Below are 17,671 nucleotides of genomic sequence, written 5' to 3' on the forward strand. Positions count from 1 at the left end.
GGACTGATTAAACGGTTGAATATTGTTAAAAAGGAATATGTCAGTGGGTTGATAAACTAGTGTGCTCACGTGCGGGCAATTTGTGAAGGTACAGTCTCTCACAAAAGTTTCTTCGTGCCTGTAACGAACCGAACTCAATTGGCGGCGTAAGGCGTCTAAACGGGTTTACGTGCTTCAGGCGCGAACTATGGCGGACGCGACCTGTGACTTGTAGCAATTATAAATTGCCAGTAAATAGGATTATGTGTGATTTTTTTTTATTATTTTATTTATTTATTTAATGACCTCCAACGAAGGACACACGGCATATAATAATACAATGTTGTAGCATTTGTAAAATTAGCAATGTGACGTGCCTCTTCAATTATAGGAGACCACAGCATGCAAATGTATATATTAGTACAGCGACAAAAATAATATTTGTTATTAATATTATTTACATATACCAGTAGAAACTTAAAACAGAGAGTTTCACGGATTGCGAGCAATAAAATCAAATTAAATGTCTTTTATTTAATCACTGTCTCAATTTATGTTTTAATGGGTCAGCTATAACAAATTGCAATGAAATTAAAATATTGAGGTAAAATTAATTTTATATTTATTAATGAAAACTTTCTGATAATTATATAAGCTCATTAATTATGAAACGTACCATGGCCGCAAATTATAAATAAGTTCAACTTAATTATGAATTCAGATTCCTAAGATATAATACAAAACTATATATTGTTTTTATACAAAATTGGTTAGTTATTCCGCACAAATAATAATCTAATACTAATTTTTAATCACTACATATCTACTAAAATTGTGGAAGTAGAGAAACTAACAGAGCTCTTATTCTTTATGCCACCTTTATTTTGAGAGTGCCTAAGAAGCACCTAACGTACCGCGTCGCGTTTAAGACAATAGAAATTGGCACACAGAATATAATTCCCCGTTAATTTCAGGAAGATAACGTAACTCGACCGTATTACGAGTTAACATTGTCATAGAGAATAATGCCTTGGACTTTGAACGCGATCTACATTAATGATCTAATGTCGTCGTTTTTGGATTTTAAAATCACTGAGGTCGTGAATTTGCTACTCCAGGACTGCAATTTTAATTTGTAAGATTTTTTCTAAGACTATGTCGATATATAATAATATCAGCCCTGTATTATATACTGTCCCACTGCTGGGCACGAGCCTCCTCTACTACTGAGAGGGATTAGGCCTTAGTCCACCACGCTAGCCTAGTGCATCTGCACTAGGCTAGCGATTGGTAGATTGGTAGACTTCACACACCTTCAAAATTCCTATAGAGAAGTTCTCAGGTATGCAGGTTTCCTCACGATGTTTTCCTTCACCGTTAAAGCAAGCTGTAATTCACAAAGAATACACACATAATCTTAGAAAAGTCTAAGGTGTGTTCTTGGGATTTAAACCTGCGAACATTCGTTTGGCAGTCCGTTCCACACCCAACTAGGCTCTCGCCGCTTTTGCTGTCGATATGATGAGATATAAATTACATTTAAGCATTACAAATAAATACTCACATTGTAGGTTTAAGTGATAGGTTGTAGCAGAAACAAAAGCATTTGAACATGAAAGAATAAATCAAACGAACACATAGCGTCCCATTGTCCCCTCACATTAAAAACATCATATTCGAATGTAAGCCGGTGATAAATTTAACAGTATTATGAATACGTTACACAGTTGTTAGCCGCCGTTTGGGAGAACAATAAAAGGGGAAAAAAATTAAACATAAAAATGTGCCCAATCTATGATTTTTACGCGAATTTAATGGCGTTATAAATCAGTGGAGATAAAGCATTTTATCTGATGCCCTTTAAGAGGGCTTGACGTATGACTTTTTGATTTTATTATGGGGCTCTATCCGGTTTAATATCTGCAGATACGGAGAAATTCAGAATAATAAAAAAATGGTGTCGTTTTTTAATTTTGCTTTGTTTTATTTTAGTACTTTTGGGATCGTAGCACGTCGTTATGGGTTGTAGTTGATTTAATTTCCTATACTGGGCCTACATGATGCAAATTAATAACAATGTAAATTACAAAGCAGTAGATACATTCTGTTTAAGTTTAGGGATAACTGCCCAGCTCTGGGACGAATTGGTCAATAAATATAATATCTTAAGCCTGAAAAGAAAAATACGTTACGATTTTTTCTAGGGTTCTGATAACATAAGACTCTTATATATTTTTTAAACTTTGTATTGCATTTAAACTCAGGTTTAGTCTTGTCTATTGTGTCTAGACAGAATCAAATTCAACTTAGATAAGCCACTTATCGCACATTGGCAAAAAAGTTACAACTCACAACAAAAAAAAAACAGTTTTTTGATACATACATAGTTCGAATTTTTATATAAATATGGCTGCGGTGATCTATAATTTTTTTTTTTTTGTGTTGTGATTATTGCCGATGTCCATTATGTATTTGTTTTCACAATGCTTTTTCTGAAGGCATCCCGAATAAGCAACGCATAGAACACGTAAATATCATAAAGAGTAAAGCTAATTTAACTGGGGCGGGGAGAAAGTTAACCGATAGTTTTGGCAGGAACTTCGGGAGGAAACCATTCATACAGGGTAATGTTTCCGCCCGAGCCCTTTATTACGTACCGCCATTCTAACCGAACACATTCGTTACCAAACTACCGACAACGAATTATCTTTCAACGTTTTTTATTCCAAATGTAAGGCAACTGAATGCGCTGGTTTGTGTTTAATGATTATTGCCAGGTTTTAAATCTTTAATTTTATGTAAAAAATGTGCTTTTGTAACTATATTGTGCGAAGAATAAAACTCTTCTAAGATTTTTCCTTTTTTTATACTTTTATTAGGGAATGAAAGTTGTGTTACGATAGATTAAGATCCAATCTGATCGATCTCATGATAATCTTAGGTATTATGTCTAAGAAATACAACATCGGTAAAATAATAATCGCTTGTTTGTAAAGGTTTATCCCTAATATCACGTTATCGATTTTGAGAAAAATGATTTATCAACATAAAATTTAAACGAGGAATAAAGCGGGATACGTTTGAATGGAATAGTAACGTATAAAACGTGGCCGCATAAAGCGTACCTTGACCGTGCACTAATCGCACTTCGCGCGTACCCACCTCGCACTGCGTTAATGGAATAAACGCCTGCTTACTGCAAGGTTGTGATACGCGGATCCAGGGAGTCCTGCGGGCCGCGGCCACTCTGCCGCCGCGACTCGACGCTGCCACCGGCCAATTGTCTCTAATAACACCACTCTACCAAGTATCCGTCCAATGTACTCTTAAGACAACGTCGTCCCTTAGTTCATTCTCCGGCTCCGCGCTCCCGTGTGCTGTGTGTCAGTGAATCGTTACAAATTCGTGGGCTCCAAAGTGTGCGTAATGCAGTGACGACTCCAGAGTTACTTCCAACAATGATATACGAGTCGAGCGAAACGACAACAATGAACCTCGTGGCTAACGTACGGGAAACAGTGACGGATTACACATTCAGCTACGATGATTGATTGAAGTAACCGTGGAACAACAGTCGGACATCATGAACGGAATAAACACATCCGCGGGTAAAACAGGAACCGTAGGGGAGCCAAGGAAGGATGAGAATAAAATCAAGAAGTCGAGTGTGAGAGAAAAGTTGATGCAGATCCGATCGAACATTACAGTGGAACCGATCATAGCGTGCTACATCATGTCTAACGTGTTTTCGGGCCTGGCCGTGCAGAACTTGAACTTGGAGAAGGCGTGTCGTGTGAACTTAGGCTACGATGATGAAGTGTGTTCGGCATTGAACCGGAGGCAAACGGAGAACTACACCATGGAAGAGGCCGAGGTCCAGAAATTAACGGCATCCGTTCAGGCGTGGAAAAACATTGTGCAAACGGCATTCCCATGCATACTGGTGCTGTTTGTTGGATCCTGGAGCGACAAAACAGGAAAGCGGAAGGCGTGTATTTTACTACCAATAGTTGGCGAAGTACTCTGTTGCACTAGCTTCATCCTGAACACATATTTCTTTTACGAATTGCCTTTGGAGGTCACGGCCCTCTCGGATTTGTTTCCGTCACTTACCGGAGGATGGATTACGGTGTGCGTCGGCGTGTTCAGCTACATTGGTGATGTGACCACGAAAGAAATGAGGACATTCAGAGTGGGAGTAGCCAATTTGTGTATGTCATTAGGCATACCGATAGGAATGTCTTTGAGCGGAATTCTCCTACAGAAGATCGGATATTACGGCATCTTCTTAATTTCAAATTGCTTGTACCTGACAAGTTTAATATACGGTTATATAAGACTAAAAGATCCAGTGATTGCACAGGACAGACAGAGGGTAAGTCTACTACAATAAAACATTCGTTTCTTTTATTTGTCTTCGAAACACGTATCTCAATTTAAGAGAAATTCTTTTAGAGTTGATTACTGTGCGATCATTAATCCGTAGGCAATTTGTGATCCAATAGCGGTATGAGAGTAGCGGAGGTGTCAGGAGGTGCGAGGCGCGTTGAGGGCATGCGTCAGTGGAAGTGTAGCGCGACGGGCCGGTTACTCTTGTGCCTAAGTGATAAATTGCTTCGCGCCCACTACGCAAATTCGAGCGAAGGGGGACACCGTAACACAATCAGCGATTTTACGCGAGGTTCGGCTAGGTGTCGGCGGGGATTTATACCTCGCTACTTTATCTTCTTTGACATTGGGATCACTTTCGAAGGGCCTAAATTAAAATTACGTGCGATCATTCTATAAATGGATTGAGGGATTGGATCGTGGAAGCGGTAGTTATATTATTGGTGAATTTTTGTGAGCCTTCGATTTTAGGTAATCTGTTGATAGTTTTTCAAACATATTATTAATTACACATATATGTACCTTTATATTAAGAGGAACAAAAAACGATTTTAGAGCCTTGATAATAAAAAATACTTAAGTAGCTTTAATATAATAAAATAATCATAGGTAAATGCATTATCATGATGCAAATAAATTGTCAAGTTTTAATAAAATATAATACTTTTTAGTTTCACACATGATAAAATGTTGGTGTCTATCATCTGTTATTTTATGAGTTTAACATATATACATATGGATTCTTCTTAATAAAAAAATATTTTTACCAACCTATTAATATCTTTACATAAAGTAGAGTAAAACCATCGAAGAAAGAGCCTAGTTAAAACATAATTAAATTTTCAACTAATATATATTAATGAAACACAGAGTTTTAATTGTTTCGTAATTGACAGGCGTCATGGCGTAGAGTTTTCAGATGTGAATGGTCTAGTGGTTCGTAAATCGACTAAGATATTTTTTTTAGGAACATGACATACGTTTTTAGCCTGACGGGTTATTTTTTGGGTACAGACCCTGCAGTTAACACCGAGGGAAACTTGCGAACGGTATACTGGTTCCCCCCGGCTTAGCGACTGCAGAGCCCTGGCAAGTGGAAAGTGGGAAGGGATAGATGGGAAGCAAGTGTGGGGGAAGGATAAGGAACCATTTTAGGATGGGTGGAAGGGAGAGGGTCAGGGAATGTTCGCGGTCTCTTAAAGGCCTCAGAGTGAATTTGGCAACCAAGAGGTATACACATTCTACTATGTACCTAGGGCCGTGGCATAATGTCCCCCCGTGCATGGGCGTGCATTCGGTATGGAGACCGAGCGCACAAGAATAGCCTCGGGGGGAGGAACCTGACAAATCGTGGCTTATCCAAACACACCGGACTTTTGGAAGAGCGCTTTGTGCGCTCGCAACCCTTGAAAAATTAAGTGACCATGCTGAGGGCAACTCACTAATGGGTTACGAACCTCGGTTCAGAACAGCCACTGGGAGAAGCTGAGACGATGACGAGACATATTTATGCTTGTGTCGTCTGTGTATGCGTGTCTATAGTGACACCTGGTGTCGTAGTCATGACGTCTTTTTTCAAAAATATGTATAGAAATGATATATAAGTCTGTCGTTTGGTTATGTCATTTCTATACATATTTTTGTTTTTCTTTTCTTAAATATAATAATATCAGCCCTGTACTATATACTGTCCCACTGTTGGGCACGGGCCTCCTCCATTGCTGAGAGGGATTACACACTTCACACACCTTCAATATTCCTATCGAGAACTTCTCAGGTATGCAGGTTTCTTCATAATGTTTTCCTTCACCGTCAAAGCAAGTGATAATTCGCAAAGAATACACACATAATTTAAAAAAAAACAGAGTTGTGTGCTCTTGGGATATGAACCCGCGGATATTCGTTAAAGCAGTTCGTTCCACACCCAACTAGGCTATCGCCGCTTAGTTTCTTTTCTTAGCTTGAACTAAAATGTTTGTAAGTTTTGATTTTTGCCGAATAAGCTATGAAATATTATGAACCTAAACATATGAGGTATTTATTTGCTGGAACAAATAAATATGGAGAAAGGTATTTTTAATTACTGACTGTATTTTTAAGTACTAGACAGTACTACTGAGCTGTCGTGCCAACTCACACGCAATGCAGACTGCGAGGCTCTAGATTCGATTTCAATCTTGTTCAACTTAGTTTAAGTTTTGTATAGCGATGTACCCAGAATTAGATCTCACAAAAAAGGATTGATAGAATCAACCGGTTGTTTAAACTAAGATAAATTCATTTTAACAAGTATAAAACTTGCCTCGACACCGTATTGAACTGCGTGATTTTCTTTATACCAAAGTTAGCCAAACCCTGACTTGCATAGGATACACGTATTACGTTGGCCCTGCATTTAACTGCGACATTAGCACTATGATAATCTATTACCAAACGTATTACGTATAACTATAATCCTTTCAGGAGCAGCCAGTCGGCTGTCGGGGCTGGGTGTGCTCGTTCTTCGACGCAAGACACGTGCGCGAGACGCTGACGGTCGCGTTCCGAAGCGGGCCCCGGCGGCGACGGCTGCGGGTCTCCTTGCTTATTGTCGTCGTGTGTGTTATATTCGGACCTCTGCATGGTAAGATAGTATTTATACCTGCAGTGTATACGGTTTTTATGAATTGTCATAAACTATTGTCTCTATAAAGATAGGTGACAAGTTTTAGTCTTATTTTGTTATCTGGTTCCTTGGTATGATTTTTTTTTGTTAATGGCTTTACTCATATTAATTTGTACAAGTTTATGATTATCCTTGTGTATTATTTAATACTAGATCTAAAGTTCCAATATTAGTAGTTAAATCAAAATCGATTACTTTTTTATATAAAGATTTAACATTAAGTAGATGTAAGACAATTTAAATAGTTTTATCTATATTTATTTAATCTTCCCATACACTTAGATCATATTAATAATGAACTACACTTATGATATAATGTGCAATTGTATATATGACTGGTGTTAGCTCGAGGCGCCGCCCGTTTGAAAAAGATTATCCAAAATAAATCCAAAATTAATATTTTCTGGAATAAAATGTAGCTCATATTTAAGTCAGACATCTAGCAATACATCGGTAAAAACTGCATTAAATTCCACGCAATAGTTTTAGCGTGATACGTATACAAATATACAGACTGATAAAAATTCTAAAATCTGTTTATGCTCTGTTGTTCAAGCTAAGACCACCCATATTAGGTTTTCTTTAATATCCAGTAAAGACATCAGCCTGTTACAATTTTATTATATTGTATTGTATATGCTTTGTATTACAGGTGAAATGAACGTGCTCTATTTATTCATGAGGTACAGGTTCAACTGGGACGAGGTGCAATTCAGCATGTTCTGTACATACAGCATTATCACTAATTTAGTCGGTAAGGCTTATTCCATTATATTCACGGCTCGACTTAGCTGCCGATTTGCTGAGGTCGCATTAAAATTAATATCATCGGCTACGTGGCCGAATATGCAACTGATTTTAAATGTAATTAAAAAGGTTTTACAATAAACACTTATCAAAATTCTCATTTTTGATACACAATGAAATTGAATAAAAAACGAAATATATTGTTTGTTTATTTCTTTTGGAAAATTTCGGATACATAATCGATGGAATAAACTTCCTTTTATAAGATATTGGAAAGAACTCTTTTTGGAATACTTCGAGAGTTACACTTTGTATTAAATAGGAAATTTGTGGAGCTGTGATCAAAGCTACTAAAAAAATGTTTTATACTGAGATTGGTCGAAATTTAAACTCGACCAATCAGCGTTGAGGAAATGCAACGCGAAATATTGGCAAAATACATTTTGTATTATCAAAGTTTTTTTTTTATTTTAAAATCTTTACTCATCAGCAATAATTGGTCTGCGAGATTTACTTTTATTTGTTAAAAGTTAAATTAAGGATATAAACTAGACGTAAGGTATTCGAAAATTAATCACGCTAAACTTTTCAGACATTGTAGATAAAACAAAAAATCTTTGTTCTATAAAAGCATTTATCTCGTGTATTTGATTTCAAATATTTATTCAAAAATGCTTATGTTATGAAAATAGTCATAACAAATAAGATATTTCTTGGAAATGTTGTGCCAACGTCTCTCAAGCCAATTGTATGTTTAAAGGATACTCTGTTAGATCGTAAAACATATTGTGTCGATTTTCTTCTCCTTAAATGCGTCGCCGTAGCCCAGCAGTGGATTTTAGGAAGTGTTTGCGGTCTTTTAATAATGTTTTTTACCTTGATCGGTTTATCATTGTCTGAATGAATTTTTAGTTACTTATATAACGAGATTTTGGTAAACAAGGCTTTATATGAAAAGTTATTTTAATCAATACCCTGAACATTACTCCGCATTAATATATAATTTGAATTATAAGTCGGACTCTTATTACATGTTAATTATCATACACTCTCCAGCTCTTGAGTTTATATAGATAATTCTTTAAATATTACCTTGTTAATTATCATTGTCTTAAAAAGTGTATGTGGGAGGTCTAGTTCCCAATGTATTCATTGAGTCCGCTTTTATTGTTCTTCGATATGCGATGTTATAAAACAATACTTGTAGTTTTACAGTTCATTGAATATGTACTGATGTATTTGAATGTTGTTTGAAAACTTTCGATATTGCATCGGAATACGAGCGTACAAATAATGGAATTGAGGTGTTTGTTGTTACGGAAAAACTGTTTGTTAAGTGCATGTTTTTTTAAAACTATTTTTAATGGCATAGTTTTTGGATTTAGCAATTAAGACTTTACAAATAAGTTGGCATGCATGTCTGTTTTTAATTTTGTTTTACTTCTAAACCGTGTTAATCTTGCTGTCGACAAAATTTACTATGTCCGGACTTTACATGATTTATCAATTAGTTATTTAGTTTTCTATAGGTATATGCAATTTAAATCAGTTTTTAGTAATATTGCACTTCTTAGTACTTGTTAGATGCGACTATACTAGCTAAGTCAATTTTAAATTGTCGCTTTTGAAACATTAAACTGTAATATTGCGTTTGCGGCGGTCAGAGTCGCATTTACTGGTGTATATTAATGTTGCTTCTTTTCTACCTTTATTTTGTAGCTGTATTATATATTATTGTTTTTGATTCTCTTTCCGTACGAGGCTGCAAAGCGTTTTTCACATTATTGAAATTGAATTTTAAAATGAGGTCTTTATGTGTGATTTATATTGTTGGTGAGAAAAACTTTAGGAAAGGGCTATGTTTAGCAGCTGATTTAATGTATATTTATATGATATATTTATATGACTGATGATAATGTCTGACTTATAGATTATCAATGTATTTATGATATAATTTTACCTATATAATAACAGCCCTATAGCCTACAATCATAATATAATAACAACCTAACAGTCCATATTATATGTTGCCTATTGCTGAGCGCGGGCCTCCTCTACAGCATTTAAGACTTTATATTTCTGTATGTGCAGGTACGTTATTCTCAATAAGTATCTTCAGTGACTTCATGAAGTTGGACGACACGGTGGTGGGCATCATCTCGTGCACCAGCAAGATCTTGGCTTCGTTTATATTTGCCTTCGCATCTACTACCACCGAGATTTACATCGGTATGTAAACTTAAATTTTCTTTTATAACCAATGAATGGAGAGGTGTTAACGGCGCATTGATGGTAAGTGGTCACTGTTACCCATTGACAAGACAACGCTAGGGATAGTCAAGCCGCTATCTACAGTATGGTACCATTATATTATTTTTGGAAGACTCGCATTAAATTGGACCTAGCACGGTTAGTGGAGGCGAACTACGTATCATTATAATTATCAGTCAGTTAGTTATATGTTAGCTTAATAATGTATAGAGATAATTCTAGTGCGCTCAGTCATCACACAGTTGAGTGTGAAATAAAGCTTTCATTAACCAAGAAATATAAATACATGAATTTTGTAATAAATCTAAACATATGAATTATGTAGAGTTGGCGGTCAAATTAGTTTTTCTTATTTTAAATAAATAACAAGAAACAATAAATTATTTAAAAACAAGAAACAACATACCGACTAATTGCTTTGCATTATTCATAACATATATTTTATGGCTTCTAATATAAATTTATTTTCATATCATTTATGACTAATATACTAAAATTATATTAGGATGTGTTTAATTATTGCTTTTGTGACCCTGATTTGCTTTAGCAATCTTATTTTTGCGTCACATACACGGTTTTCTATTCCTGAAGTGGGCAGAAGCTCCACTTTACCATTTCGTCCAATGATGTGATAGGGTGCGAGCCTATCGTCATACCGAGCATTACTCTCTTTGCTAAAAAAAAAAACAACAACAGTGACATTTTTAATGCCATACCATATTTGTACCAAGTCCTATGATTCTGACAACATTATTAAGATCAAAGAGGCTTGAAGACGCAACATCACGAAACAAATATTGGACGACTAATATTGACTTTACATTTTGTATTTTTCAATAGAAAACAGAGATTGTTTTCTTTTGTTACAGCACCATTAGTGGAGATATTCAATGGAACGTCGTTCATAGCGATGCGGTCTATTGCTTCGAAACTCGTGAACAGCGAAGAACTTGGTGAGTACCTAAGCTATCGACATTATTGATGAATATTATTCAGTTTATTAATTGTATTTCTGCTTAGCGTAATCGTAGCTATTGGCAGAGATTACGTAATCGTAGTAAATGCTGTGTTCACCTATTAGTAACACACATATCAGATGCTGTACCTTATAGTTTTTTATAATATTGATTAATGTAATATGTAGTGCTGTTGGTGTACCTTATTACAAATAAATAAAATAAATAAATAAATAATCTTAGCCATTGGCAGAGGTGTGTGTGAGGTGGGAACCCTCACACACACCTCTGCAACTCCTACAAGCCAGGATCGGCAGTCGCACATATTTTATGACACCAAATGAAGTTCGGCGAGTCTTGGGGAGCACTAATTAGTCTTAACCCGCACTGAAATTGATCAAACAGGGGGACAGGGAGGTGTTGGAAATATATTTTCCATATAGCAGTTGGTAGGATATTTGTATCTCCCGGGATAGCGACCATCATATATAAGTATGTTGCATTCCGGGATTACTGAGGTTTAAAAAAGGCCGGCATAATTGTATCGACTGACAACTAATTCCTTCTTACCACTTGACACTCTATCTGGAGCCAACTCCTCTTACAGGGACAGTGCCGAGCACTTTGCCGTGTCCGTGTAGAAAAAAAACACCTTGTATAATGTGTTTCAGATGGCTAGCGATGCTAAAATGTATTTACACTCAGTTAATGTTGTTTTTTTATACATATCTATTTGTTGTGATGCAGGAAAGGTGAACTCGCTGTTCGGGTTGGCGGAGGCAATGATGCCTCTAGTCTACGGACCGCTGTATTCTCGAGTGTACATGGCAACTCTAAACATACTGCCGGGCGCCGTGTTCCTGCTCGGAGCTGGCATGACCGTGCCCGCCGTGGCTATTTTTGGGTAAGGATGCAGGAGATAACTCCTGCAATAAGCTGTAAAGCACGTCATTATAAACATAGATTTGCTTGACACGTATGTCTAAGAGTAAGTATGAGTATGTCCAATATAAAATATCTGTAGTTATTTATCGACTTCATTGGAGGAATAATTATTATATAAATATAATTAAATATTCTCATGTACCCTGACTTATTATAAGTGCATGTATGTTTGCCTACGTGATGAATAAAGCATTTTATTTTTATTTTTTTAAGTTACCGAGTTATGAATTGATGAAAGATCAAATTATTTAAATACGAGCGTTTAAAAAAATACGTTTTTAAAATATCTTAAACTTACAGTCAGTCTTGTATAAAGTGCGATGATTTTTAGATGATATATTTTTATTTTATTTCATTTGGGTAGCCGACAGCTGTCTATAACAATAAACATAAAATATTAAATACATTAAATCATTGACGAGGCGCCATAGTGAGATCTTATAAATTAATTAATAATTTCTTTTTGTCGAGCTTCCTTAAAAAGTAACGTACATTTAGCTTAATATAAAATAAAGTGAACAACTTAATACACAATTGAAGCCATTAATAAGTAAGACCTACTTACTTGTATTGCTGGTCTATCCAAATATCAATCATATTCAACTCATAAACAAAATAGATACACAAAGGAAGTCCCCGATTTATCATTTATCAGTAATGGTACTTCCGTAAAGCACTTGATATCGCTTCCAATGTTGAGTAAATAGGTGCGGAATAATTAGTCTTCAGTAATATGTCACATCAAATGCATCGTAATATGTGGTTAACCGCAAGATTGCTTTATTGAAAATATTAACGCCATTATTATTACAAATAGTTTGCGGCATTTAATTTTAGACATAAAATTATTACATTAAAATAATTATTAGACATAAAATTGCTTGTGGTTATTTCAATAGGTTTAATTTTATGACTAATGTAGTATGCCTTGGTGGTGCAGTTGTGTTACAGTATGACTGCGAGGTCTGGGGTTCGATCCCAGGGTCGGGCAAAGTGGTACTGGGGGTTTCTGCTCAGTATCAGATCTAGATATTGTGCGTGATATAGCGATAGTCTCATCCCCTATCACGTTATGCGACGGAATATATACGACGGATGGTGGGTGCATTAGTTGGGCCACTGCCTATTCCTTCGGGGATAAAAGGCATGCGTGTGTGTATTATTGCTATATAAAAAGCGTGAATGTTTGTGTGCATTGTTATTACGAGTACTTTGCAGGGCTTAAATTTAGGCTAAACGTGATCATTGCATATGATTTTTAATGGATTTAATTTAATAACCCTACTTTACTGTAGCAGATTATAATAATATTGAAAATATTTTATTACAAAAAAGAGCAAACGACTATGTCATTATAGTTCTGAAAAGTAAATATTTTTACGTTAAATAAAAAAACAGGGACATGTTTGACGTTAAGGCTTGAAATCATGAAATCTATTAATAGTTTGGCCCTTGCTCTATATTTCCATACACCCCGGCCTTTTCCGGAGACTCAACCCTCTTAGAATCCGGAGGGAACGGCGCTACAAGTCCGCTAATGAAATAAATGATTTCAGATTTTATTTAATAATACTAATAAGGGTCATTTTGAAATTGCGTTATTTATAAACCACATACTTATCAGCTTGAAAATAATACTTTACAATCAGTTACTGGTATTGTACATATAAAATAAATAAATGTAAGTTCCGACCAGAAAATAAATAAATAAAAAATAATTTTAATTTTATTCGCGTCAATGCCACTACTAATATTTTACGAGAATTCGTCGCAGTGGCACCATGAAATTTTTAGTCAGAAATACCCTCAGTCATGCACACGCCATATTTAGACTTTACTAAAAAATTATAAAAAAAAATCTAAACAGAAAAACTGAGATATTTGGTGAAAGTATTCGTTTTTCATGGATGATTTTTGGCAAATTGTTATTAAAGGTAAAAAATGTAAGAGGTATTCACGATTTCATTTAATTTAGCTATTTAATTTTTTTAATTACACAAGTCGACAAAAAAAAATTTTTTTTTTGTGTTTCTGTTCTAATGCTTGAATTCTGATTCCAAACATCGAAAAACACTCGGATATCCATTTTTAACTCTTAAAGTTTGCTTTTGTATGATTTATGTTGATAAGTACGTTTTGAAAATTTTAATTGATTCTTATGAGCAATAGGCGGTAGCATTTTGATCATTTTAATTGCAAATTGTAAATTATGTCTGAACGGCAGTAGTGAGTGTTTACTAGTCTATTACTATTTTAAAAAAAGTATATTTGAGTTGTAACAACCGACTTTTATGTCGTACTTGGTTAGAAAATGGCACCAAGAAAGTGTAAACAGGATATTGATTAATTCTGTTTTATTTGCGGTGAATTTATTAAAGTAAGAAGCAAAAAATTTGCTTTGGCAACGATTTTGAAGCATTGCGAAGCCTATGACGCTTATTATAACCTCAAAATACGGAATCAAGATAAGAAATGGGTGCCTCACGGTGCTTGTGTTGATTTCAAATTGGAAAATATAATGTGAAAGTGAAACCAATAGAAGAGCCTAAATAAATATTGATGGTACCGTTACATATAAAGTTAGGGCTAATGAAGCAATTTGTGTAAGCTCTAGATCATAATTCTGAAGCTATTGAATATTTAAAGAGATTTTTTCCCAAATTATCTGAAGCTAAAGTTAAAACTTCAAAAAGAGTTCATTGAAACTATGCTTGAAAGTTTTAAATTGATGGGCTGCAGAATGTCCCATAAACTCCATATGCTACATGCTCACCTGGACAAATTTAAAGATAATATGGGTGCCTATTCAGAGGAGCAGGAAGAACGTTTTTACCAAGATGTGATGGACTTTGAACGACATTACCAAGGGCAGTACAACGAGAGTATGATGGGACATTACATTTGGGGATTAGTACGCACACAAACATAAAAGATCCATTAAAAAAAAACATTTTTGAACATGATTTTTTGTTATTTTCTATTTGTTTGCTATTATTAGTCATAATTCTTGTATAAAAAAGACTTTGATGTTCAATAAAAACTTTTTTATCGTAATTTTAAATAAAATTACAGAGAAGTATAAAAATTTGTATGTGTTTTTTGAAACTCAGTAAATTGCTCTAGTTTCTACAAAAGCAAACTTTGATCGGAACAGTTATTTTTTTATTTATTTGTAATATAGGAGAAACCAAAATTTCACATTGAGGTGCCAGACTCAAAAATCGTGTTGACCGGTGTTATTTCTACGCATTTTTTGGAGTTTTTACACCGATTGTTTCACAGTTCGCTAGCCCTACATTTTGATAAGTCCTCTGTTGAGCGTAGACGCCTGCTAAGTGTCTTCTAAACGGACCAATCATCGCTAGCAACTATCTTATAAGAATATCTAATGCAAATCTTTTAAATATCAAAAGACTCGTATACGTCAACGCGGCGTCATGTAGGTCTCTCATATGTGAGAGTCGGCCTGGGTAGGTACCACCGCAATGTCTATTTCTAGCGCCAAGCGGCAGTGTTTAGTCACTGTTGTCTTCTGGTTTGAAGGGCATTGTAGCCAGTGTAAGTACTGAACATAATAAGACTTAACATCTCATGTCTCAGCGAGCGCAGTGGAATACCAAACAGTACTTCAAATTCAAGGTGTTGGATGGTGTTTCTACTGTTTATGGGCAGTCGTATCGCTTACAATCAGGTGAACGGCAAGCTCGTCACCACATTCAAAGCATTAAAAAAAATCTCTCGTGAATTGCCTCACTCTTGCGCGTCCAGACGTGGTGCGAAATTGCGTACGATTATTGCTAGCAATAATTGATCCGTCTAGATGGGGATTACACGTGTAGGTTACTTAATTTATTACTACGTGACATATCACTTGTAGTTTTTGAGGAAACCGGGACGGACATCAAACCCAAGTATAGTCGTTGTAGGTAAAATAAGATAAAAACATATCTGACCAGTGAAGCATTGGATTTTCCAGTTCGTGCAGCGCGTTAATTACTCTAATTAATATTTAAATTATAAATTACGTTGCAGCAAATAACCGATCAGGGAAACCCAAAAAATTTTGACCAATACCTAGACGATTTGAACTAAATAAACATATTTTTTTGTGCATATGGAATTTTAGACTTGTAATAGGTTAATTAATGTACTAGAACCTACCGTTCTAGTACATTAATTGAAGAAAAGGAGGTACAGTCAGGCACAAAAGTAGCTGAAAAAATTCAATACTTAATAACGTTGCTATACCTCAAGTTCTTTTTTATTTATCTAAAATAAAGTAAATTCTGTGAAGTTTATTTAAAACGGATTTTTTTTTTGATAAGGACACAAAAGTTTAAATGCGATTTGAAATTTTGAATTTGTTCAGCTAATTTTGAAGCTGACTGTTTCTATATTATGCTGAGTTTATTTTTTTGATTTCGTAGATTCAGTATATCGAAACAGAGAAATTTCTTTGAAAAACTATGTATATTCCTATGACAGTGCAACTAAATTAAATTAGCAAATCTTTTATCTATATGACTAGCTTAATTGTATGCTAGTTTTATGCCGAATAAATTAATAAAAAGCTGCTAGCGCATGGAACTATGAATAAATCCTTTAAGAATAATATTATGAAAGTAAATCTACAAGATTGCTCTGCAAGGCGATTGTAAAGTAAAGAGACAACTTAAACCCTGAGAAGAGAGATCATATAGTTTATTTTTGAATAAACACGTAAAAAGTCATGTAATTACATAGCTGAAGTGATAGTTAATTTCGCGTCTGAAATCTTTGCAAAAAATCTACATGAAATATCATTGCATTGAAATAAAATTATAGTTTTTTATATTATCACCATGAAGGCTGCAAAGTCTTCGAAACGTTAGACATAAACGTATAAAAGTATAAATTTATTGTGGCAAAATCCGAAAAGTATTTATATTTCAGTGTCAAATAAGTGAATGCTTTTTTTGCTTGTCATTATTCTGAGGCTTTTTTAAGTGGCCTTAAGCATTTGTTTCATAAATTTACTGTGCACGAGTTACGGGCGGTATATACAAAGATGTACAAAAATTGCTTTAAAAAATCAATTTTAGGTATTTTTAAAAATTTCAAACTACTACAATATTCCTTAATTTATTGTCTATCCAATAGAGTTGGTTACAAAGATGCACGGAATTACCAATTTTTTTTTATTAAAATAAAATCCATATTATAAAAAACTTGAAACAAATAAAGTAAAGATAACATATTGTAGAAAAATTATGGTTGTTTTTTTTTTATATGTATTATAAATTTCGAATAAATAATTGCTAAAACTAAGGTAAGCGCTGTTTTACTGGGGGCACCGTCTTAAGTACGTTACTATAATATTTACGATAACTTCTTCATTAGGCCGGTCATGAGGGTAATGATTAGATTGTCGCTTTAGTTATAAGGTTAATTGTTAGTTACATCACATCCGCTTAGTACCTAGGTGTTACCCCGCCGAATCATATCGACTTCAGTTTAATTTGTGGTCATCCTTTCCAGGTGGATGTATTTCGAACAGCGCAAAGACACCAAGCAAGTTGACGAAACGGAAAACGTTAACAAAGAAATTTAATGTAACGTAATGACTTGACAAAGCATTTATTTATACGTGAAAGTGTTAATGGACAATTAGTGGATGTGCGTTAAGTGTGAATTTAATAAAAAGTCTAAATATGAAGTTGTATTTCATTAGCCAGCACGT

General features: G+C 34.8%; 1 protein-coding gene across 1 annotated transcript; it reads left to right on the plus strand.

Moving 5' to 3' along the window:
• The first annotated feature begins 3,196 nt into the window (after nt 1-3,196).
• Nucleotides 3,197-17,647, plus strand: LOC115453224 (proton-coupled folate transporter-like). The gene is made up of 7 exons (XM_037443453.1): nt 3,197-4,354; nt 6,832-6,991; nt 7,686-7,787; nt 9,872-10,009; nt 10,921-11,004; nt 11,755-11,911; nt 17,470-17,647. Exons 1-7 carry the CDS (start codon nt 3,563-3,565, stop codon nt 17,540-17,542), a joined length of 1,506 nt encoding a protein of 501 aa, XP_037299350.1. The 5' UTR covers nt 3,197-3,562; the 3' UTR covers nt 17,543-17,647.
• The last annotated feature ends 24 nt before the right edge of the window (nt 17,648-17,671 follow it).

Source organism: Manduca sexta, chromosome 26 (assembly GCF_014839805.1).
Source record: "Manduca sexta isolate Smith_Timp_Sample1 chromosome 26, JHU_Msex_v1.0, whole genome shotgun sequence".
NCBI classification, from domain to species: Eukaryota; Metazoa; Arthropoda; class Insecta; order Lepidoptera; family Sphingidae; genus Manduca; species Manduca sexta.